This window comes from Acanthaster planci, linkage group LG12 (assembly GCF_054643075.1).
Source record: "Acanthaster planci isolate LZ-2023a linkage group LG12, COTS_SCS, whole genome shotgun sequence".
Taxonomy (NCBI): domain Eukaryota; kingdom Metazoa; phylum Echinodermata; class Asteroidea; order Valvatida; family Acanthasteridae; genus Acanthaster; species Acanthaster planci.
Window position 1 is genome coordinate 9,591,372 of NC_141788.1, and position 24,257 is coordinate 9,615,628.

A 24,257-nucleotide genomic window follows, 5' to 3' on the forward strand; every position below is an offset into this window, starting at 1 on the left:
CAAGTTTATCAACCCATGGGACCCTGTACCGTCCAAACCCATCCAGTGCAATGTCGGGTTTTTCATAAATTCATCAGTGCAAGTGCGGGTGGTGGAAAGAAGGACACCAATATTTACCGGTGAGAAGGACTGGTATCACTGATCTCAAGGCTTCTGGTGCGTCGGCCAACCACTCAGAATAGGCACCTGTGAAAGAACATCATTGATCGGAACGTGACAGGACTCTGGCCTCTCTGCATGGAAGTGCAGCCGGAAAGGTCAAATTTATACACACTTGACGGCACTAACATCTGATCTTGAATTAGAAAGAGTGTAGTGCCACCATACGGCGACTTATGGAGTTGGTTTACGACATACAAGCAACTATCTTAATCGAAAAGAGCCGGGTTCTTTTGGATCATTTCACAGCTGGGAGGGGGGTTATCAAGCATAGAGCGGCGCATTGCGCAATCCTCACCTAGCATGTACAAGGCCGTAGAGGCTAGCGTCGTGTGCGACATGTTGACCTGGGCCAGGAGCTGCAGCAGGTCCGACACGCACTGGTCATCCCCGTAGTCGCCCCCCTCGGCGATGGAGCGGAACGCAAACAGACAAGCCTCCACTTGCTGCGACGGGGACAGAGGCAAGGGTTACTGTTGCAGCTCTCAAACCCTACAAGCTGCTGTACATCTCTGAAATCTCCTTAACGCTCCGTGGGTTTTTCTGCATTCTCTTACTGATTATGCAATGATTACTTTGCTTCACTTGGTGGTTAGGATAAATGTCATTGGCAGGTGTCTTTTTCTTGTCTCCTCTTTTTGCTACATGTTATTACAGATGTTACTGATTGCTGTCAAATTCAATATCTTCAATTTTATCATTTGGCTTTGCTGTATCTAGTGTTTTTAACCGCCGTTACATATATTTTCTTAACCCTAACCCTCCTCAGTCCTCCAACAGGTGATGGATTGTGGAGGGTTAGGGTTAATGTACATGTATTTATACATATTATTAACCCTCCTATGCTGAAGTCACTCTTTGGGTCACTTGGTAAACACCTCAAAGAAGCACAGCTGTGTCGTGTTGTGCACTGCACCAACATGCAAGAGAGTGACCTTGAGCACTTGTGCATATTTGTGCTGTAAAACTAAAGGAAGCTTAATGTAGAGCGCATTTGAACATATTTTTATGACATTTGCTCTTTATAAATGAATAAATTATTATTATTATTTGCCGTTGATCAGTTTTATACCAAAAATAAAAAATGATGCTATGTGAGATAAAGTAGTACTGATCTCGTTACCATGTGGCCTCCAATTCAACGAGCTTTATCAAGAATCTACTAGTGAACTACCCATCAAGTCCTAAACACGTCGTGTCTGACTTGCATTTCAAGACGACTCCACGGTGTTTGTTTTTCGCAACAGTGGCAACGCTCCAAGTCTGCCTCGAGTAACCATGATGGCCCAGAAAGGGTGACACACACACCACAGTGCCGCAGTTGTGGAGAGGTACACTCATCTTTTCACCTTTTTTGAGGAGGCCAAAAATGCTACGAGGACAGCTTTTTTGTCCCCACAACCTGATCCCAAATTTCCCATCCAAAGAAATTGCCCCTTCAGCCTGCAGGTCTACCCCGTACCCACACATACTTGTTCCGTCGTTGTGGGGACATTATGCTCATCATTACGCCAACTTTGTGGGGACCTTGACATTGCTGTGAGGACAGCGACAACTCCGCCCGTATGTGCCAAACAATAAAAACTTCCCCACGACGTGGTGACGGCATACCCAGGGAGGGTCATGACAGAAATGACAAAGTGTCAATATCATTACTTTGATTTGCTTTTTATACCTGCCAAGGTAGTTGCTGCTCCTGTATTCTGCTGAGTATTGCATAGAGATGATTTAGAAGTGGTTCCCTCAGAAGAGTGTAGCAATACATCTGGAATGATTAGTGATAACCAGTTTCATGTAACTCAAATATTTAACACAAAGAGTGAGATGGGGCTGGGTCAATTCGAATAATTCACTCTTTCAATAATTATTTGACCTTCAATTTGATCAGATATCTGAATCTTCGGTCGTATCCACCGGCAGACTGTTGATAACAAACCATATACAAAATCAGTTGCAATAACATACACAATTGTACATTATAATCACCATAATAGCTTCTCACATCTAGGAGTATCTCCAGCCATGATTTAGCAAAATTTAAGAGAACAATATTTCTTGCCCTGCTGAAAATTTCTATTCCTTTTAAATTGTTTCATGAATAATTTACTTTTTGAATGGTAAAATTTCTGTCGCTTTTCATTTAAATCTGCTTGAAACAAACCTCCACAGAGCAATTTTCCCTTCCGTTTCATGAATTTTGCATTCGACTATTCAAATTTGGAAAATAATATTTGAATATTCGATAACAAATGGAATATTGGTTTTTTTGGCACAGCCCTAGAGTGAGAACCTTTCGTATGCCAGGCTCCAGAAATGTCATTCACAGGGGAAAAATTAAATCTGTCACTTCAGCTAAAAAGTCTACTGGCTAGACAAAGAGACAATGCTCTTTTTTGTCGTCAGAGGAATTTGACAGGATTTCATCAAAGGTCCAGTTAACAATCATTTTAAAAAGTGCGGATGTAAGACCGGTCATAAGCAACGGGATGAACGATGACAAAGGGATTCTTTTGTCTTAGTTCGAGTAGCATGTGACTTGGACTGAGACTAGACCGATCATAAGCAATGGGATGAACGATGACACAGGGGTTTTTTGGTCACAGTTTGAGTAACTTGTGACTTGGACTGAGACTAGACCGATCATAAGCAATGGGATGAACGATGACAAAGGGGTTTTTGGTCACAGTTTGAGTAACTTGTGACTTGGACTGAGACTAGACCGGTCTTAAGCAATGGGATGAACGATGACACAGGGGTTTTTTGGTCACAGTTTGAGTAACTTGTGACTTGGACTGAGACTAGACCGATCATAAGCAATGGGATGAACGATGACAAAGGGGTTTTTGGTCACAGTTTGAGTAACTTGTGACTTGGACTGAGACTAGACCAGTCATAAGCAATGGGATGAACGATGACAAAGGGGTTTTTGGTCACAGTTTGAGTAACTTGTGACTTGGACTGAGACTAGACCGGTCTTAAGCAACGGGATGAACGATGACAAAGGGGTTCTTTTGTCTCAGTTAGCGTAGCTTGTGACTTGGACTGAGAGCCCACTTCCGTGGAGCTGCTTAACAGCAGAAAAGTTAACTTCTTACCTTAAGCACTATTTCGCGGCAGTGCTTGGCGTGGTTGTGCTAGGGGTTTGCATGCGTATAAAGATTTCTATTGTTACATCATTAAGTTTAAGCAAATTTTTTTCTCCAAAGTTAGCACGACCTTGGCTATGCTTACTGCTTATGGTCTCCATAACCTGAAATACTTGGAGCCTCCGTTACCATGAAACTGTGCGCTAAGCAGCGCCGTGAAATTGGGCCTAGATGGCTTGTAACAGACTTGACCACAGCCCAAGAGTTTTGATCTCGAAACAGCCATGAAATAAAAGCTCTTGAGAATTCCGCTGTGGGAAACTGAAGCTAACATGGGCTTCACTAAACAGAACTGTTGTAAGAAAAAGGGGAAATGAAAAAAAGGCGAGCAGGTTTAAGGAAAGTTTCAGGTTCTGACATTCAAGTTTGTTAAAGTTTTTGGATTTACTCACAAGTGTATCACCTATGTCCTGTCTGTAACATCGGAAATGCTCTTTCTCTTCTGCAGAGAGGGCACAAAATATCGAAAGAGCACCATCACTAATTTTACTATCTTTTGAAACTGGTAATCGCGCTTGGGTCATTCCACGAAGTTCGGGCACAGTTTGTGACTGCGTCCCTTGTTACATCATTGAAAATAAACATCTTTTTTCCCTGCATGTGGATTCTAAATTCACATTGACCTAAATCTTGCTAGGTTCTTGTAGTGGTGTGCTTCATCTTTGCCAAATAATAATGACTTAATCTGTTGTAACGTGAAAATAATGGGCAATAAAAGTTACCGATGTAACAAAAGACACCATAACAAACTGTGCCCGAACTTCATGGAATGACCCATTTGCAAAGGGAGACCTTTGAGATGCTTGGTGGCGGCAAACATACAAATATTTTTATTGTCTGCGTCAGGCTTGAAGTGATCTGTACACACTAAAAATGCTGCAAACAACAGTGCACCGGTCACATGGGACCGGTACATTTGCCGCCACTGAGCAGATTTGAAGTCTCCCAATGTAAGTTTCAATACGTGGCAAACAATGCATGCGCGTACGGAACAGGCCTTTAACCTGAACAGCAGAAAACTGCTTCATGCCGTCATTTTCCATGCCATATGAATACGAAAACAATGGAAAGATTAGGCACTTTCACGAAGCAGTGGGGATACGAGAGTTCCAAGCAAGCATAAGAGCACACAGTACATATTAGAATTAATGAGATCAACTACATGACATAAATAAATTATTCGCTGCCATTTCGTCCAATCAGGACATGGGAGGAAAGTTTCCCATCCAGTGATTTATAGTAAAATGGAACAAAGTGGAAAATAAAGTCACCCTGGGGATGAGGTTTGGATTAACTTTAATTATACTTAAGCTGCTGCAAACGGTTTACAAAAATGTACAAAATACCAGTCTCAGTTGGTACACTTTTCCCAGCAATTAGGGTGTGAACCTGGTCTGCTATCGGGATATATTTTCTCTACTTAGCACATTTCGGTGCCGAATAGCAGCTCTACTAATAATGACCTTTTGACCCCTGACCCGACCTGCATTCCAGGTGCTGTACTCCTCGTCCGGCGGGTACTGCACTTTCGTCAGCATGACCTCGACGAGGTGCATGTAGACTGGGGCAAAGACGCGCACGTACTCCCGAAACTCCTCCTGGTCCGAGGAAACTATGTCATCCTGACGGTTGACGAGAGACAGATACTGTTGTGAACACCCCGACGACGGATGACAAGAAGGGAGACGGGGACACGACAGGAAACAAACGGTCCATGCAACACATTAACTAGCCCGCTGGGACATGACAAAGGCTGATTCATGAGTTGTTTTGAGAGTGGCAGCAATTTCTGAAAGGCTCAGTTTTCAATCACAAGGGAGGAAACCCCGAACTCATGGAACCTGCCGCATACCTAGGGAATATTCTAACAAATGTATCGCACATGCTGATCTGGGTGAGACATGTGCCCACGTCCCAGAGCTTTCAGGCAAAGGGTGTGCCATGCCTTCAAATCTAGGCCACAGATTTGTTTACTTGGAATGCTCAATACTGCAAATCAAAGTCTCACCACTCAAGGTAATGAAAAACCAGAAAACACTTCACTCGTACTGCATCAATCAACTGTGCCAAAGAAAATATCTGAAACCTTGACTCAATTTCTATTCATTCCATTATCATGCCATCACACTATTGAATCTTCTGTAAAAAAACTGGATGTGCACCCATCTACAGTCTCAGGCCTTGAACCAAAATCCTTTAGCTTCACCATCAGGTGCAAAATGTTGAAAAGTCACCTTTACAATTTGAACTGAAACCTCAACACTTGGCAGTTGAAACATTAAGGACCTTGTCTTTGTCTCATGAAAATTTTAGTGAGCTATATCAGACGGAGGCTGGGTAGAACGGTCTGCATGTTTTCCTTCACTTGCTGTATCAATCAGGCTCTCTCTTTGGAATGTTTAAATCGGGGGGATGGGGGGAAGGCCCACTAGTGCCCCTTTAACATTACTCAAAAGGGAAGAGACATGCAAAACAACGACTCCTCTCATCCAAGTGCAAATGTCAGAGGTCAAAGGTTACCTGCAGAATGTACCAGAATCCAAATGGTATATTGCTTATCGTCTCGTCCACGGGGTAGTGACCAGGCAGAGCTGTGAAACCCTGAACAGAACACAACCACATTTTATACTTTTGAATCAAAATGAACTGGAATATTGGCTGGGTTGGAAAACATGGTCAAAGGGCAGATCTGGGGCGACCATGCCCCCCTGAAAGGGAACCCTAAATCTTGAAAAATAATGAGAGAAAGGCGATAAGTCTTGGTCTATTTCATTTCAATTCCTTCCCAAAGAATGTAAAAGCCCCAAAATGCAACCTCACCTCTAGTGAAGGCCATAAAAGGTTACATAAAAAATTCCAAATATTTTGGCATCCCCCAAAATATTTCCCCTCAACCCCCCCGACTGAAAATTTGGTTCAGATCCACCCTTAGCATGAGTGCACTGGTGTCTTTGTCTACATGTGGTGTTGTGGTCGAGAACTCTTACGACCAACTAGAGACCGTTACAAGACCAACACAAGACCTCCAGCCTAAATTCAAGTTGTTAGCTATTCAAATTATGCAACTGCAGAGAATGCATTCCTGTCATTGTTCACCCTAGTACTTGTGTCTGGTCTGGTGCCTGGTCTTGTGTCTGGTCTTGTGACTGGTCTTGTGACTGGACTTGTGTCTGGTCTTGTGTCTGGTCTTGTGTCTGGTCTTGTGACTGGTCTTGTGTCTGGTCTGGTGTCAGGTCTTGTGACTGGTCTTGTGAATGATCTTGTGTCTGGTCTTGTGAATAATTTGGTGACTGGGCTTGTGAATAATTTCTTTACAGGTCTTGTGAATAATTTCTTTACAGGTCTTTAATCTTGTGAATGGCCTGAACTACAACACTGTCTGGTTGCCAACAATCCCTGCCTGACAAAGAATTAGCCCCAATAAGAGAAATTATCCCCACACAACCATAAACACACATCAGTCAACCTTCCTTATAATTCTTCAAGCACAATCCTTGATACGGCTGCGTCAAAAAGTTGTGGCTGTGGCTGCAAAGTACACAGGCACATATGAAAGCCGCTACCTGATGGCTGCGGTCACGTTCCATGTACACGTACATGTATGTTACTCCTAGCCCTAGCCGGGTATAAATTTGACACAGCCCTTCAGGATGCCGACTTGTGCCTGTAAGTAGGTCCCAAATTGCCTGCGTGGACCAAATCATGAGTTACATGATGTCAAATTCTCTGCAATTTTGTGGCACGTGGAGCTGGATGGTTTGTAAACCGAGGACGGAATCTACCTGCAGGACTGCCAGCTTGTATTTCTGAAACTAAAGGCCAAAACGGGCCCTTTAAATTGCTCTGCTTTGCAAAGGAGTGTGGGCCTCAATTTTCAAAATGGTGATGGGCTTCTTAAAACTTTTAAGGGGTGATTATCTCTGGATAGAAATATCTTCAAAAGTCATTGGTTAAGCCACTAAAAATTGACAGGAAAATGAAAGATGGGGACACCAACTTTAATTTGCTGTGTCTTGAACACCTGGGAAGCCAGATTAAAAACTTTTTTTAAGTGGGGGTATTTCTGTTGCCTGTGGCAGCTAATCTTAATACTGGTGTGCAACCATCAGCCTGTGTCAAAAAAATCTAGGGTGGGTCATGGTTCAAAGTTCATGGGCTCGGGACTCACAATGATGAGGTTGGTGAACTCTACCGCGTGCTGTCTGTCTTCTCCTTCCGACTCCAGCAGGATTTTGGAGTTGTTCTCTCCCAGGGAAACGGCGAGCCGGCAGATACCCTGAACGACGTCCTGACCAAGATAAAACAAAAGCCAGTTGAAAAGGTGAACTCGAAGTAAGAAAGTCACACACGCATAGTGGAGCCTTTCAATTTTGCGTACTCTGACATCAGTGACATTAATTTGGTTTTGAGTCGGCGATATTACTTTTACACCAAGTTTTGCCCCCACACTCCAGTGCATATCCACACTGTATTCTCAATCTCAGTGTAGTCCTAGAGTCGACAGAAAATTGCAAGCTGGCTCAGGTGGGATTCGAACCCAGAGGACTTTGACATTTTGGTTGATGCTTGCTCCATGTTTTTATACTTCTGCATTGAAAACATTGGCAGTGAAACATTCTGTGAGAATGCATCAAAGTATCCGAAAATTCATTCTGAAATTCAAATGGGTCATAGTCCGGAGAATGGGCATGGAATCAGGGTGAAGGGTTCAGTATACGTGCCACACCTTCAAACAACTCACTAGCTTCATTTCTCACCTTCAACTTTGTGTTTGTCAAAGAAAAAGATTTCTCCTTATTTTTGGAGTCTGCAAGAATATGTTGGTACACATTTACACTGTGACCATGGGACAAAGAATTGAAAGTATTTGAGACCTTGGACAATGTTGAGAGAAACTTCTACACCACAGCAACTGTTACTGGTTTTGTAACGGGGCTGTACTTGAAACTGCACACAATTCAAAGTCCCAATTTAGAGACAATAATTGCTCAAAAAAGGGTAAAACAGCTCCTGAATAGAGCATGGCACTGCGACTTATGACTCAGGTGACCAACTGATACTCTTGACTATTAAATGATGGTCTGTTACCGCATTTCAAACTTCTTCAACTGGCCGCAAACTATGCAGTGCAGGAAAGTTCTGAGCTGTAGGTTTCTGTAAGAAATCGGGGACTGGCTCTGATCGTGGGACCTCCACATCGCATTGTGATTGGCTGCTTACCATGTCTTTGTCTCGGACCGCCGAGGCCAAGTGGTCCTGTAGCTGCAAGACCTGCTTGATGACCTTCCGAATCGAAGTTGGATACCTGCAACCAAAAAACAAAGGCACAGGATTATTGTAATCCTACAGGCTTGGAATGTTGCATACCAAGAGCTTCGCATCGCTGCGGAGGACAATGCTTACATTCTGCTTGAACAAATGGAAAGTGGCGAGTTGAGAATGCTTACATTTGAGGATTTCATGTTAAGCAGTTATACAATGTCAGATCTGGCTTGCAGCAATGGTTTTGTTTGCCCATCCCAAAACAGCATTTTGTCCTATCCAACCCAACGTTCAACGTTCCTACATTTGCCCGTCACAAAAAAAGGACCTTTCCTCCACTGACCAATTTTGTTTTACTGGCACCTAGATTTTGATTGATCTTGCTTTCCAAGTCGCCATTCCCCAGCAGTCTGTTTCTCTATGACCCCTCCCCTCCCCTCGGGCTACTGGTTCGTCGCTGTCACTCACTTGTAGGCCACCGGCTGGCACACCACGCTGATCAGCGAGTCGATGCACAGGTCAAAGAGGTCGTGGTTGAGCAGGAGCTGAAACAGCATCTCGGTGATGGGCTCGATGTCCGGCAGGGGCACGTTGAGCTGTACCCAGCTGGAGAAGCACTTGAGGGCCTGCAGGCGGACGGCGTCGGGCGAGTCCTGCTGCCCCAGGAGGGTCTTGATGAGGGGCAGGACTAGGGGAGTTGGGGAGGGGGGTCAGAAGTTTAAAAAGGCCATAGTTTACTAATGCGGGGGGGGGTTGTTGAAAATGCCCACGGGACCGGTGAACCAAGCCCAGTGAGTTTAACATCTGTCTTGTAGCATCAATATTGGTGCAAGAGAAGAAGCCTACTGTCTGAAATACATGTATTTCTGTACAAATCATTCAAAATGTTTCGCAAATGGTGAATTTTTATGAGCTTAATTTTCTCTGAAATGATGGTACCAGCACAAGTAACTTCTGAGACAGAAGATGTTCCAAAGGCATAACAGGTGGATCATGATCACTTTTTTCAGTGTCTGTTTGTAACATGCTCCAGTCCGGTAAATTTTATGAAGAAATGGCCCAGTGGCTCAGTTGTTTTTTTTTCCCCTCAAAATTCAATCCCTGTTAACGAAAGAGACAAAACAAAATCAAGCTTCACCCTTTCGCACTGGGAAAGTGTCAGATCGTAAGGTTTGAGTTCTTGTAGCATCCCCAAGAGAACGTAAAGTTGACAAGGAAAATTGTTACCATGTTGCAGGCCGTTCTCTAATTCATGTCGGACCGTTCCTCTCCGGGACTGAGGGAGGGGAGCCGTGTGGAACTGAAGGAAACAAATTCCACAAAAAGAAATGCAAACCATCACCAACAACTCTGGGGAGGAATTTATGGGCTCATGCTTGGTCATCCACAGGAAAAAAAACAGAAAATTAAAAAGAAAATAAAAATACCTGAGTCAGTTAAGTGAAATACCTATCCATTTTGAAGGGTTTATCTTGTTGGAGTGGATAGGAGATGTACACAGTCAGATAAATAATATCTGCTGCCCGTGTTTTCCTTGGCTGAATTTCAATCAAAATGGCGACTTCACCGTACTACCATACTTGGATTCTTTGATGCAGTAAGTTGGGATATCAAAAAATTAAAGGGTCGTGTGTTACCATGCAGACTGAATATAATTTGGCTCGCATGCAAGCCCGCTTCCACACTGCTGCATTTGAGTTCTGCTTTTGTTACAGAGGAATAATACCAAGGTCTACTCATGTGGATCCCTGCGGAACAAAACCTCTAACCAGAAAAATGGCAGCCATGTAGAACCACTGTTGGTGGAACGACATTCAAGACGATGAATGACATCATTTTGCCTGCCTGTGACTGGTCAAATTTCACGTGACTACACTATGACATCAATTTACAGTGCTGTGATTGGATAGTTAACTTTGCAAACTGCCATTACCTCCTCTGGTAGGACTGTTAAGAGCTCAAGAAGGGCTGTACATCGGTGAGTTGCCTGCAGAAAGACAAAAACAGAACACAATACTCTGTCAAAATGAGTCGCAGGTCGCTAGAGGGACTTTCGAGTTGAGGGTCTTTAAAAAATCTTGCGCAAAAGCAATAGGAATCCATAACTTGTTTCATCTGACACTAGTTTGTTTCATTTGGATACCAAACTGAATGGCATATCACAACAAAGGGCTCAATGTCCTCTTTCCAGTACAAACTGACACTCCAAAGAGGCTCTGGCGACTTGTGACTCGTTTTCACAGAGAGCATTGTATATACTGTATGTTGACAATTATGTATGACCGTGACAATGACGGCCAACTGCATATCACACTGACATCTAGTCGTGGTATATGTTTGCTGGAAGATATCTATACTTCAAAGATCTCAGGAATCTGAATGCAATACACATGACGACAACAAACATGACCATGACAATGACAGTGGACTGCATGTCACACTTACGTCGAGTTGCGGTATATCGGTCTGCTGGAAGGTGTCAATTATTCCTTTGACGGCGTCGGGCCACACCTCTGGCATTGTGTTCAGGGCAAACGAGGACAGCTGCATTACATCACAGAAAAGATCGGTAGTATAGAGAATTTTCAGTGACGCGATTTTTGACAGTCAGTGTTCAATTTACGCAGAGGTGCGCGGAAATGCGCATGCTTTCGAAGTCTCTCAATATTCTGGCGTACATGAAACTGCCAACAGAAATATACAGATTCGGAAATGCACGCGCCTCCACAAACATGGTACACTTCCCGAAATACCTTTGACCATCATGTTATGTCACGAGAAAGATCAGCATCTTTATGAAACAATTGCCCCATTTTTTTTTCATCCAAAGAAAGAATCATCCATAACTTTGCATTTAAATTTACAACTTCAGCTGAGCAGAGGGCCAGGCTATTCTTTGCTGTAAGTCAGCTCTGGACCTTCCAATAACACTACAACACAGGCAGGAGTCCATTTCTGTTTCAATATTTCTGACTGGATTCTCGAATTTGGGCACTACTTCATGGCATTATGTACATGCAGCATCTGATTTTTTGGCTGACGGAGCCTCACTCCAATCCATCAGGGTGGTTTTTGTAGCAGTAAGCATGGCAAAAGCTTAACCCCAGGCGAAACAGCTGCTTAAAATCAGAAATGTACCGCAAACAACGGAAATCTCCTTTTGCAATGATCATTTCTTGTCCATGTACATGTAATGTAAGGTGGAAAGTCACATACATTTCCTTCGCAGAAAGCATGAAGGAGTTTTGCGCATGTGCCAACAATATTTCAAGGCTAAAGATTCCAGCAAATGACCACTTGTCTCCCACAGATCGATTTTCCCTGGTAGCCTGCACACATAATATATTCTGGGTACCAACATTTGAAACATGGTGGTCGTTCACAACTTGCTATAATTATAATTTATTCATTTATAAAGTGCAAATTTCATACAGATATCTTCAAATGTGCTGTACAAAAGGAGACATTTAAAGTGGTCGAGCGCATGACCTGCAAGGGCGCCCTCAGGCAGCCGCAAAACGACCCACATCCACCTATATATCTATCTGCCCCGAGCTGAAGTGCACCCCGAATCGGCAAAAGAAGGACGGGTGGTTACAAGCAGGTTTTTGCACACGTTCCATGCATACGCAAAGACCATACATGCTGGAGTAAATTAGTTACGCGTACTCAGCATGAAATGCGTATGAGGTGCCTATGCGGTGAGTACTCAAAAAAACAAGCTCTCTGTTTTCAAGATGTATTTTTTTTTTTTTCCTTGGGGAGATGTTAATTATATATAACAGGTTTGCCCTTACCCAACGTATATTAATAAGCACTGTATGCTAAGTGCTTGTCCGAGAGCTTGCGAAAAAACCTACCCGAGTAAGCTTGTGAGGTTTTTTTTGCAAGCTCTCGGACAAGCACTGAGCATACAGTGCTTGTTAATATACGTTGGGTAAGGGCAAACCTGTTATATATAATTAAGCTCTCTGTTGTTCCACTCAGAGTGGAAAGAGAGGAGACAATGACAAACAGTTAGAGTTTCAAAGGTGGGAGGAAAACCCCAGAGAAGAAACTTCTAGGTAAACCCCACAAGATCAGGTAGGGACTGAAAACCTAATCCACATGTGGAACGAGCTGGGAATCGAACCCGGGCCAGTGGATATCATGCACTGTACCTTTCCGTATACAATACTGCGGGCCTGATGAATTATTAAAGTACCTTGCACTGGGGATATCAAGGAAACATCCGATCTAAACAAAGATAACCTGAAGGGGCGTGTGTACTTACGGCAACGCACAAACGGGTCAAGACGATCCTGGCTCCAGTGCCAAATGTGAAGATCTGCCTAAACAACTGAGTCCGCAGTATGTCGTACTGCTCCGGGTGCATCTCCGCCCTGTTTGCCAAAAGAGACGACTCGGAGAGTTGAGTGTCAAAAAAAAAAAAAAAAATTGCCGCAATCACATTGGGATTTCCTGTGACATTTTGGGACTCGGTAACACCACGGGAAATTCTCAATTTGCCATTTAGGTTACTGTGTTGAGCTGCGATAAAAATGATCCCGACAGAACAGCCTGTCGGCATGTTCTCGTCAGAATTGATCGGGGGACGGGGGGTTGAGGAACGTGGGTTTAATCTGCAAGATGGGAAAATGAAGCATTGCTTCCTTCCTGTAGGGCATGTGTGGCCGATGGACTCATGGTGAGTGGTATATCACATCAACAGGTGGCCACGGTGCATGCCCATGTATGGGTAAGTTCTACAGGAATGAATCTCATGGACTCCACACTGGTTGGAGTTATTGGTTCCTTAGGTTGGTTGGTGTTTTTGTATGGGCCAACTTGACAGTGCTGCTAAGCACACTGGTGACAACAGAGACTGTGTATTTTATGGAGATTGCAAACAGTAACTGGGGGGAAGAATTTGTTTAAAGTACTAACAAAACCAACAAAAATCTCTCTACAAGCGACCGTAAGCACAACCAAGTTGACAACTATTTTGAAAGAATGTGTAGTTCCGGTGGCTGCTACAGTCACATGACCAAAATGGGCCGAATTCTTCCTGTTTCCGGAAATTTCTGAAACTGGCCCAAATTTCCCAAATCCTTTGTTTATTTGTAGATGTTGCCATCAATGTTTCAGTTTTTACATACATGTGGGTAAAATGTCTGCCTTGTTTCTTTTCTCTGATCTTCCCTTGTGCCACACAATCCTAACGTGCTTTTCTCCGCTTTTCTCGTATTTTTGAATAACTACTAGTCTTGTCACCTTGGCACAACTTTTGGTACCACCAGCATCTTACAAACTACATGTAGTAGGCATATGTGTACTGCAGCAGGCCTGCATCCCCGGCATTATGCCATACATTATTTGTGCTGGCAGAGGTTACCTGACGCGATATAGGGTTGCTAGGGCAAGGAACCAGACTAACAATAAGGCCGTCTGAACAGTTCAAGTAAAATCATTCCCGCAATACAAAATTGAGGCAATGACAGCCATAAAGACTAACCATGAGTACACTGAATTAGTTACTCAAAATGACAGTAACAATCATACCAGTATCGAGAGATCTTTGTGTGAAGAGCACTTGCTCCAAAATATTGCACTTCTGTGGCCTGAAAGAAATAGCAAGTACATGTAATTTAAATTTTAACAACGGCCAAACTGCGTTCGCAAATGCTACAGTAGGCATCCACTGTGCCTACAACTTTACTACGCCTATACATGTACATGAACAGTGAGTCAAAAATAAAGCAAGCATATCGTCAAGATTTACGAGAAGAGACAGACTGGCCGAAAGTCATCACTCTTTCAAATGGCTAGAGTTTTTGTGGCCAAATCGACCAAGCAACCTGTATGTGACGTTGCCGACTTGGTGAAATCATTCCGGCCAAATCTACTGAAATCTTGATTCTTTTTTGTTTTCACCAAAGGACAAAATGTGTGCTCCACAGGATTTACGCAATGAAGGTGAAAACTTGTTTGATCGCTTTTACAAAGCGACAAATCACTTGGGGGGGGAAGGGGCTGCATACCAATGTAACAACTTGGCACCTGGCATGTCCAATGGCAAAAGCACACACACTGTGGATATTTCCCTAGTTTTGGAGTTGTCACAGAGGAAAGTTTCTTCTTCTATGGCACACCAAGATGCATTTGTGCGGTGTACTTCGTGACAGTGTTGCATTCGAGTTCTTTACAGGTCATTCTGTCTTGGGCCGATTCATTCAAATGAGCTGTGACAAAAGCATTCCTTTGTCATTGTTCACCGTGTTACTTATGACTGGCCTTGTGAAGGGACTTGTGACTGGACTTGTGAAGGGACTCGTGACTGGACTTGTGAAGGGACTTGTGACTGGACTTGTGAAGGAACTTGTGACTGAACTTGTGAAGGGACTCGTGACTGGACTTGTGAAGGGACTTGTGACTGGACTTGTGAAAGGACTTTTGACGGGATTTGTGAAGGGACGTGCGACTTGCCTTGTGAAGGGACTTGCGACTGGACTTGTGAAGGGCCTTGCGACTGGACTCGTGAAGGGACTTGTGACTGGACTTGTGACTGGACTTGTGAAGGGACTTATGACTGGACTTGTGACTGGACTTGTGAAGGGACTTGTGACTGAACTTGTGACTGGACTTGTGACTGGACTTGTGACTGAACTTGTGACTGGACTTGTGAAGGGACTTGTGACTGGACTTGTGACTGGACTTGTGAAGGGACTTGTGACTGAACTTTTATAAAGGGATTTGTGCTTTATTAATCAAATCTTCAAGTTAATCTCTACAAATTCTGATTTAAACAGTGACCAACTTCAAATGTGAGTTTTTGGAAAGATTACTTTTACACTGTAAAGTACATGTGCTGTAAGTTTTGTCTATTTGTGGAAACGGTCATAAAATACTGTATTGTCCAGTTTACACATTCAGTGTCAGTAGGCAGTCTGTTTACTGCAACGCACATGCACCTCTAGATCAGCAACAGCAAGTAAGATAACATAAAAAAAAGCATGCCAACCTACAAATGCTCTCTTTAACCACTTGCTGCCAGGTGGTTTGAAAAATGCCGTGCACATAATTGGGACTTTTTCAAGATTTTCAGTTTTCAAAATTCTTCAAAAATTCATCATTTCAATTAATGGACCTTTAAACCCCCATGAATTACTGTCTGGTGGCCACTCTAGTCTGGCAGACAAAATCTATTGATGCCCGAGTATTTCAGCCAGGCCTGCAGCTTTGTAAAAAGAGCCCAGATTGTGTGGTGTTATGTAAAAATGAACCTGGCACAGTGCACTGCTGACCTCTTTTCAATAGGGGCCAGATTAGCGTGCAGCGGCGCTGTGTGGCTCATCGCTGCGGTGGGGGAGTGCTTTTGTCCCCGGAGGTAATCCGCTCGCACTAAATGCCCCAAACCGTGGACTACTGTTTCAAAGCAAGGCTGGATTATCTCCACTATTGAGAGTGAAAAAATGTCGGTAATGCCCGGCAGCCTGGTCTTTTGTTACTAATACCGCCTTTGTTACAAGGCCCAGTTCCCTTTGTCCAATTTCCGAGACCCCGGCCACGCGTATAAACACATGGTGCCCGAAACCGGGCTCCCCGGCAGGAAGTGGTTAAAACCAGGTAGGCTACAGTATAAACACCACTCGTTGACATTACGGGTTTAAAGGGTTGCCATCTGCATGCACCTTTATTGGGGGGGGGCACACTGAATAGTAAAGCTAGAGAATTAAACAACAGAAAACTTGGAAGCCTGTGAAAATTTGCTGAAAGGATCATCTTTTGTCCAAAACGAAAAAGGGAAGAAAAATCAAAGCTTAACAGGCAGGTTACACGTGGACAACACTTCAAACAGCGACTGTACAGTCGGTCACAACGTTTGGGAGATTTCTTAATAACTCCAGCCTGGTTTTTGGCACGATTGGCCCCATGTTTGTTCCCAAATGGCTTACCTTGTCGGGGCTCAGTAGCGTCCAGGAGAACTGCCAAGCGTGCTGGGACCGCTGGGCCACCAGCAGCCAACGCTGGGCCGTGTCCTTGACCCCTGGGTGGGGGTCATAGTACAGCTGGTGGATGGCCTGCAACATGTCAAAGGTCAGAGATCAGGGCCCCCCAAAAGGTTTGTTTCTGGTCACCCGACCCAATCCCCCAGAAATCACAATAAACCAAATTCTTTTAAATTCAAAACATTATAACAAATGCAAACTTACTACCTCCATGTACATGTACATGGTGAACACCAGACTCCAATTTTCGGTACACCGTTCTGCATGTTTATTCATAATTCATTCATTCATTTTCAAGCTGGCTAGCTAGCTTGAAAAAAGGATCAATCTTACATGTACATGTACAAACATGCTCTTTTTACCCATAACCATATGCTTTCCACATGTACCGGTACTTGTAAATAAAGATTCGTGAACATAAAATGCATACAAGTTGAGATTACAAAATAAATTTACGATTACGGACTACCAGTGCTGTGAAACTGAAATTCTTTCGACAAAAGTACTCAAAAAGTGTTCAGCCAACAACTCTCTCTCGGTATAAACTGAATTTCAACAACAAAAGAGCCTGAAGTCTTACATGTACATTTATTTTGTAATCTTACATCATCCACAACACCCACATTTCCTAGCTTTGTTCACACATCTCATTGCACAAGTTGAATATTTGGCGGTAAGCTTGGAACTGGTATTTAGGAGGTCCAACTACACCACCATGCTCACTACATGTAGCTTATAAGATGTTTAAATTAAATTGCTATTAAGCAGAATGGGAACGCTTAGTCTAATTGCAAACACAGCACTATTCCCTATCCATTCCGAAACGTACGTAACTTGTGCGTACCTTTTCGATATTTTCCACATTGACGTCAAGTGAGGAATCACTCCTAGATTGTGACGATGACGCCATAACCTATCAACGTGGGTGCCCCCGGGGAACAATGATGCTGGCCTTCCGTCACTGACAGTCAAAAGGGCTTGTCCCTTTGCCGCTGCTTAGAGTTCACAGACGTCTGCTGGGAAAGTTCCTTCTTCGCCACACAAGCTTCCTCTGCACTTCATGAAAACAAAAATGTTTCAAGGAGACGAATCAATAAAACGTCTAGCTACACAAATTGTCTTTGCTCGTTGGGAAAATCCTTTTGGAGGGGAAAGTACCAGATGCTGCAGTCTCCAGTGTGATTCCAAGTTCATACTTTTCTGTCTCCTCAACAAGTTAGTGAGTTGATCGGCAATGCTTGTACAGACAGACAAAGGCCATTTGCTTGAAGTGCGGTCAGTTTCGGGGAATGTGTAAGACTGTATTAAGATAACACACTTTTGGTTCCCCTACAAACCTGACCGTCAAACGCACACAACAGCTGGATACATGCTCAGGCAAGCTGCGAAGCCTACAAAATGACTGACGAGAGGAGCTGTCTGGCCCTAAAAGAAGGAGCGGCGCGCCTCGGGGAGGAAAGCTAACTGCTGCAGACTCAGCCGTTGACGTTTAGGAAAAGGTGTATCCAATGTCTTGAAGAACAGTTCTGGAAGCCGAGGACCTCGGAGGACTTCTCGGGGCCAAGGGTTCAGAGATTAACGGTACAAATAGGCTAATGGTACCGTTGGGGAGTGGGGGCAGGGGGGCTTGGAGCTGTTCTGACACATGTCTGAGATGTCTGCCCAACATGCTGAACGGTGCCAGGAACACAAATAGAGCATCCCCAATGTTTTCTACTCAAATACATCATGGAGTCGGGAAAAAAATAGACAAGAGGAGAAAAAAAAGAGACAGAGGGGGAAAAAAAAAGAGAATAAGTAATCAAGAACAGCAAATGAGAGTGGAGAAAAGCCAGGACTTCAAGATCCAGATTTTTGAATGAGTTTGTTGGCAAACCAGTTTATCTTTGGAAGTTTTGCTCAGCTTGGTCACAGAGTCGTTTTTTATTTCTGGACACAAATCCATGCTAAGAAAGACGGAATAAGTGTACTCGTTTGGCTTCTCATTATTTCCGTGTGATTTAATCTCTGAATCCTTATAGCTGACTGTAATTTTCAATTTCCAACTGATGTACACGTAGGTTTGGAGCGGCGCCCTGCCTCATGATTTGCTTGACAAATGGACAGCACACTAACCTTTAAAATGTTGAACAAAAAAAACACCTTTTTTTTTTAATTGAGGAAAAACAAGACTGCATGGCAGACTTGCAGAAACTTGTCTGCAGACGTTAAACAATTGAAAACAACACTAGACAAGACACAGGTAAAAGTTTGACGACACAGGTAACTCCCTTCTGAGGGAGGAAACTGGCATGGCACGCCAGAATAAATTACTGCCAAAAAGGCAAGTCATCCCCACGGCCGAGTGCCTTGGGGGGGGTGCAAGTCTGTAACCCTCAGGACGGCCCCTGTTGACAGTCAAAGTGACTACGGGGAGAGGGAACTGAGCCAGGTGAAGAAAAGCTGTCACTTCCTATCCGACGAGCCCCGTCATATCCTTGCATCTGAGAGGGAGCCGTGCTGCCCCGAGAAGCCCCAGCCGAGTGCGAAATCGCTTGGCTGCGGCTGAAAAAAATAGCACAGGCGGCTATGGAGGCTGTTGGCTTGCAGCTTGGTACATTTCCCATATAACACATGCATTATTTTGCAGCCACAGCCCGGGGCTAGGGCTACCCACACGGGCATTGGGACAGAGGAACAAGCAGTTAAGGGTAATTGGGTTTCTCTCCACCTTGTGCTGCATGAGAAAATCATGAAAGCTCACACAGTAAGCTATTACATGTACATGTAAATTAAAGCTGTGCCTAATATTCAAATATTAAGATATTAAATCAATTACAAAATATATCTGAATACTACTTTCAATATCAAATACATGTGTATTAAATCAATGAAATAAAAGAGGAAAAAACTCAACTGCTTGCAAAGCAGTTACGTGGGCTTCTTTTGTTAAGAAGTCCACCACGCCTGCATGGGTGTACACACATGTATGTGTAACTTTAAGCACAAAAGTTGGAACCAAACAAAGACTTGTCGTGGTGAAATGTCTTACATGTAGTCCCACCCTACGGGTATGTTCACTGGCACGCGGGTGGGTAGTAAAAACAATATGAGGACTGATTTGTCATCATATTTCTACTGCAAAAAAAACAACAACCCAATTTCCAGCTCCTTGCAGTTGAATGTAGGCTAACATTAAACTCATGAATTATTCATGAATTTAGGGTGGGATGGCATTGTGTGGACTCGCACACGTCCACCCAATGTTTTCCCCTCTCTGAAAAACAGTTTCAGAGGCATTTTGGGGTCAAGGTTATCTGTGGCAAAATGAAGAGGAACAGTCCATGAAATCATCATCAAAAATGTAGCTCAGAGGAGTTATCTTAGTTGGAGAAAAAACACAGGAGAACAAAGGAATGTCCACACTGTCTGCCTAACTAATTTATTCTGGCATGTATGGTCTTTGTATACAAGCAAAACGCGTGCAAGAACCCGCTTATAACCTGTCTTTCTTTCGCCAATTGGGGGTGCACTTCAGCTCGGGGCAGATAGGGAGTCATAATGTTTAACATTCGACCGGGCAGGGATGCTGGGATATAGACTGGTTTCCTTTCCCTTTGAAGTCTCCAGCTGTCTGGCACCAGTCAAGCTGGGAAACTCTTTCCTTGCGTAAAGGCTACACGTAGAATTCCAGTAACAAACAAGATGTTTTGGGGTCATTTCGAAATCCTTATTTTCCCTGATTGTTATTTGTTTTGTCTGGGATCCTACTCTTATAACAGATTTTGTTTTTTTGGTTTTCATTTATTGGCTCTAAGGATTTTTTAGAGGGAAGCACCGGTGAAGTCCGAGTTAAACGTCCGAGTTCTTCTGACATATCATGGCAGATGTATAAATGTACCTGTGCCCGATAAAACCCACGCCTTAAATCATCCTGCATCACAAATCACGTTCAAAAATGGACCAAGAGACCCAATGTTTACATTGAATTCATACAAACCTAAAATAAAAAGTACATCTGCAAACTTTAAATTTGTAGATTTCAAACGCTGCGCTGAACATTGCAACAGTGGTCCAATGTGCTAACTACAAGCACACGTGCTTGCTCGGTTCTTAAGTGGAATTTAATGTTGTGCGTACATACTGGCATCATCTCGTGACCAACAAAGCTACATGTATGTATGTAGGCCTATGTAGGCCATGTATATTTGGAAAGAGTTCCATACACCCTGACCGAGCTATATATGCAAGCACATGTATGAAGCCAAACCACAGTTCACAACCATGCACAATGCATGACATCTAGATGCTCAACCAACCATAAAAACTTCACGTGTGAAATTAGGCTCCTATAACATTCGGGCTTTATTTTCCTTTAAAAACAAAACCTCCCTGCCCACAATTTCGACCTGAGATTCGAACCCACACCCCATGCATCACAAACCATTATGCTGTAACCGCTTGACTACCGCAATTCACACAGGTTGATGGTGTTTTTACTGTTGATATACGGATGAACGGCTGCAACGTGAGTCTAATACACATTGGGCATGTGCAATACAAACACAACCACCGTGGCTTGGCTTCATTTTATGGTTGCATATATCTCCCCTGATCCACATCACTTGACACCCTGTGCACATGCTTCAGTTTTTTCCCTGCTAAGTTGACTTTTTACTTAAAAAACATGTCATCGCTTTCTGATGGCTGCATACGTGATACACTGTATGACTCCATGCACTGCAGGGTGGTGTTCTTGTAATTGGGACTCTTTCCTGGTTTCCTGCCAATTTACCAACTACTGAACTAGGCCTATGCGGCACGTCGATACAGCAACATGGTTTGAAAGAAAGGAGGCTGACGTGGTGAACGTGTACCTCCATGACCCCATTAGTACTAGTCCAGTTCTTACTTCATGTGGGCCTAGCTACACATGTACACTTTAATTGAATTCTACCCACAGTACCCGGTAATACGGGCATGCATATTAGGATTGTTACATTATGGGCCTATTATTTTAAGACAGCCAGGTTTTCATTTGAAGTTAGAACTAAAAGTAACACCGTACGTCATATTTTACAAACTTACGTGTTTAGCAATGATCGAACAGAAATATCCTTCACTTTCTGAGGTAAGCGACGGAACGATGATACTACAAACCACTTCTGTTTTCTTTCAAAGTGAAGCTCCCTCCTAAACTCAATTCAAGTGATCGACGTCAACTTGACTGCGGGCAACAAAAAGATTTCACCGGTCTCTGTAAAGGGCGCTCTCAAGAGTTCACCCTTTCTTGATAAGCCATAGCCCCTTACCCTGGCCCGGAGGAAGCGGCTAGATCTGCCTCCTATAGTCAAGTGCGATATCCCAGCTTCAGCCAGAATGTTATTATCAAGTGTCCCGGACGGTGTTGGGCATGGCAGTGCTTAGGATCGAAAGGGATAGTTTTAGGAAATGAAAAGATAACAGGAAATCCAGGAGAAGGAAAATTTAGAAAAATGTTTAAAGTTAATGAAAATAATTATTTAAAATGAGGTCACATTGGGTCCAAACGAAAAATTAGGCCTTTTGGGACCTACATTGGGTCCAAACAAAAAATTAGGCCTTTTGGGACCTTTGTGGAGGGGACAAAAATGGGGAAGGGCAAAATTTATGTAACCTTTTTATATGGACTTTCCAAGGAGTGAGGACACCTTCTGGGAACTTTTGAACGTTTTAAAAGGGAAAAAGAAATGAATTGAAATGAACGAACCCGAAAACGCCCTTTTTCTCTTAAAAAAAAGACAAAATTTTGTAAAACTCTTTTTTGTGTCTTTTTGGGGGACTTGACCCTGATATGTACCTATCTGCCCTATGTTTCACGCAGTAAAGACTGATCCATCTTTTTTCTTAATCTGTGCCGGAAATTGGGGAATTGAGAAAAGAGGGGGGATGACTTGCCCGGTTATGGAAATTTGAAAGTAATGGAGAGGGTGACATCATATGACTCTATATAGAGGTCGATGTTCATGATATTTATGTACCGGTACATCAGTAATATGTATTCAGATTAGAAGGGCATGTTTATGGATTATTAACATTTTTCCCCTTTTTCAAAATCCGTTTTGATTTATTTGCTCACCACAAAAAGTGGGGGATGATTCAAAAGTCCACCCCCCTCAAAAAGTGGGAGGGAGGGATGTATACCGCCCATATCCCCAGAATTCATGCCAGGTAGTTGTTGGACAGTTTAAGACCGTTTGGTCCCTGGCAAATATTTTGGGGCCCTTATCTGCTGCTTACAGTATCGCGCCGATGATGATTCGTGATCGTTGTGAATATTCTATTGCATGTTTCTCGAATTTCTTATATTTCTGTCCTTTTGAAAGGCCTGAAATCTTCCACTGAAAACATTTCCCGCTCTCTTAATTCGTCTTTGTTGGCACACAAACACGTTAGACGGCCTGGTTCTCGATTAAGGTCCGATTACAGGATATTTCAACCATCTCTTCCCCATAAATAAGATCTAACCCCTTAACCCTAAAACCGGGGCTTTTGGGCCCATCTCACGGCCGGGGTGGACGCCCCCCCCATTCGGCTGTGCCAGGTTTCGATTTTTTTTAAACTTAGCACGCATGTAATGACACTCTTTATTATTACATTTGTGTATTTTTTTGTTTCGGTCATTTGTTAGAAGGCTACAGCGTGCCAGCCTCAATTCACGTGGCCGCGCGTACAGTGGAAGTAAAGTGTATACATTTTTGGCTGACCTGTGTCGGAAAAAATGTGCGCAGTGCAAAAACGGTTTGTTCGATTTTCACAAAATTAGTGTAAAAATGACCACAAAGAGTTACTCTAAACACTTCTAAAGGCTGGACTCCTGAAAGAAATTTACTGTGGCGATATAGGAAAAACTGTCCGTCCCCGCCGCTCTTTTGGGAATACACGATGGATCTCTATAGAATCCTTAGGACGGGTCTAATTTGCGGGGATCGGACCAAACGTGTGTTCGGGGAGGGGATATTTAGGGGACATTTTCATGTAACCTTGTCTACCCTTTATGAGGTAGCTTCTGTGGGCTTTTCATTACGCTTAGTGGAGAAATGAAAGTTAAACATCAATCCACCCGTTAGAGTTCTTCACCATCGTAGAAAATAGAAGCAAGCGATGAAAGCGACGCGCTCTATCATTGCTGGACTGCCTTATTGGCCGAGTCTGATGTTGGCGAGGCACATGCAACCCGGCTCGGCTTGAGATTGTTCTTTCGTTACAGCACGACCGAGTCATCTCAACCGTGGTTGGCATATTCCTATAGGCAACAACTGGATATAGAATCTGACGAAGGCTGATCCCTCCCCCAGAATTTTTTTTCTACAGCTCCGGCCCGTATTCATACTGCGCCCGTCGATTGTCAATTTCTTCTTTGTGTCTTAAAAACAAAGAGGTAAAGGACAGGACTCAAACTTTCCTTTCCTCACCTTCTCGACCAAATTAAAGCGGGTAACAAGTCCCAAAACGTCTCAAAGACGCAGGAAATGCCACATTGGAAATGTTCAAACACTTTGGCTCCCTCAGAACTCCTCCCTCGAGATAGGGCTCAGGAATCGGGATCCGCCCTTGTTCCAGCGCACTTAGATATGCCTTTGTAATAATTGCTGCCTCCAACTGTGGCATAGCTGCGGTAGACAGTTAACATGACTATCTTGTGTACACAATTGGCTTTGTCTGCAGTGAGCTTTATTTATCA

At 43.5% G+C, this 24,257-nt stretch overlaps 1 protein-coding gene across 3 annotated transcripts in view; it reads right to left on the bottom strand.

Annotated features, from left to right (window-relative positions):
- ipo13 (importin 13) overlaps positions 1-21,788 on the bottom strand; it is a 57,284-nt gene extending 35,496 nt beyond the window's left edge. For 2 of the 3 annotated variants that reach the window (XM_022246036.2, XM_087144141.1), the window contains exons 1-17: positions 21,623-21,788; positions 17,400-17,611; positions 16,502-16,627; positions 14,109-14,167; positions 12,841-12,949; positions 11,013-11,111; positions 10,501-10,554; positions 9,795-9,867; positions 9,036-9,255; positions 8,526-8,610; positions 7,474-7,593; positions 5,826-5,906; positions 4,789-4,927; positions 3,698-3,747; positions 1,835-1,924; positions 458-605; positions 118-186 (exon numbers count right to left, since the gene is read on the bottom strand). In XM_022246036.2, the coding sequence (XP_022101728.2) occupies positions 118-186; positions 458-605; positions 1,835-1,924; positions 3,698-3,747; positions 4,789-4,927; positions 5,826-5,906; positions 7,474-7,593; positions 8,526-8,610; positions 9,036-9,255; positions 9,795-9,867; positions 10,501-10,554; positions 11,013-11,111; positions 12,841-12,949; positions 14,109-14,167; positions 16,502-16,627; positions 17,400-17,465 (1,588 nt within the window). In that variant the 5' untranslated portion in view covers positions 17,466-17,611; positions 21,623-21,788. The remainder of the gene's footprint in view (positions 1-117; positions 187-457; positions 606-1,834; positions 1,925-3,697; positions 3,748-4,788; positions 4,928-5,825; positions 5,907-7,473; positions 7,594-8,525; positions 8,611-9,035; positions 9,256-9,794; positions 9,868-10,500; positions 10,555-11,012; positions 11,112-12,840; positions 12,950-14,108; positions 14,168-16,501; positions 16,628-17,399; positions 17,612-21,622) is intronic. The other variant, XM_022246037.2, reaches the window with a different exon arrangement.
- Between the last annotated feature and the right edge of the window lie 2,469 nt (positions 21,789-24,257).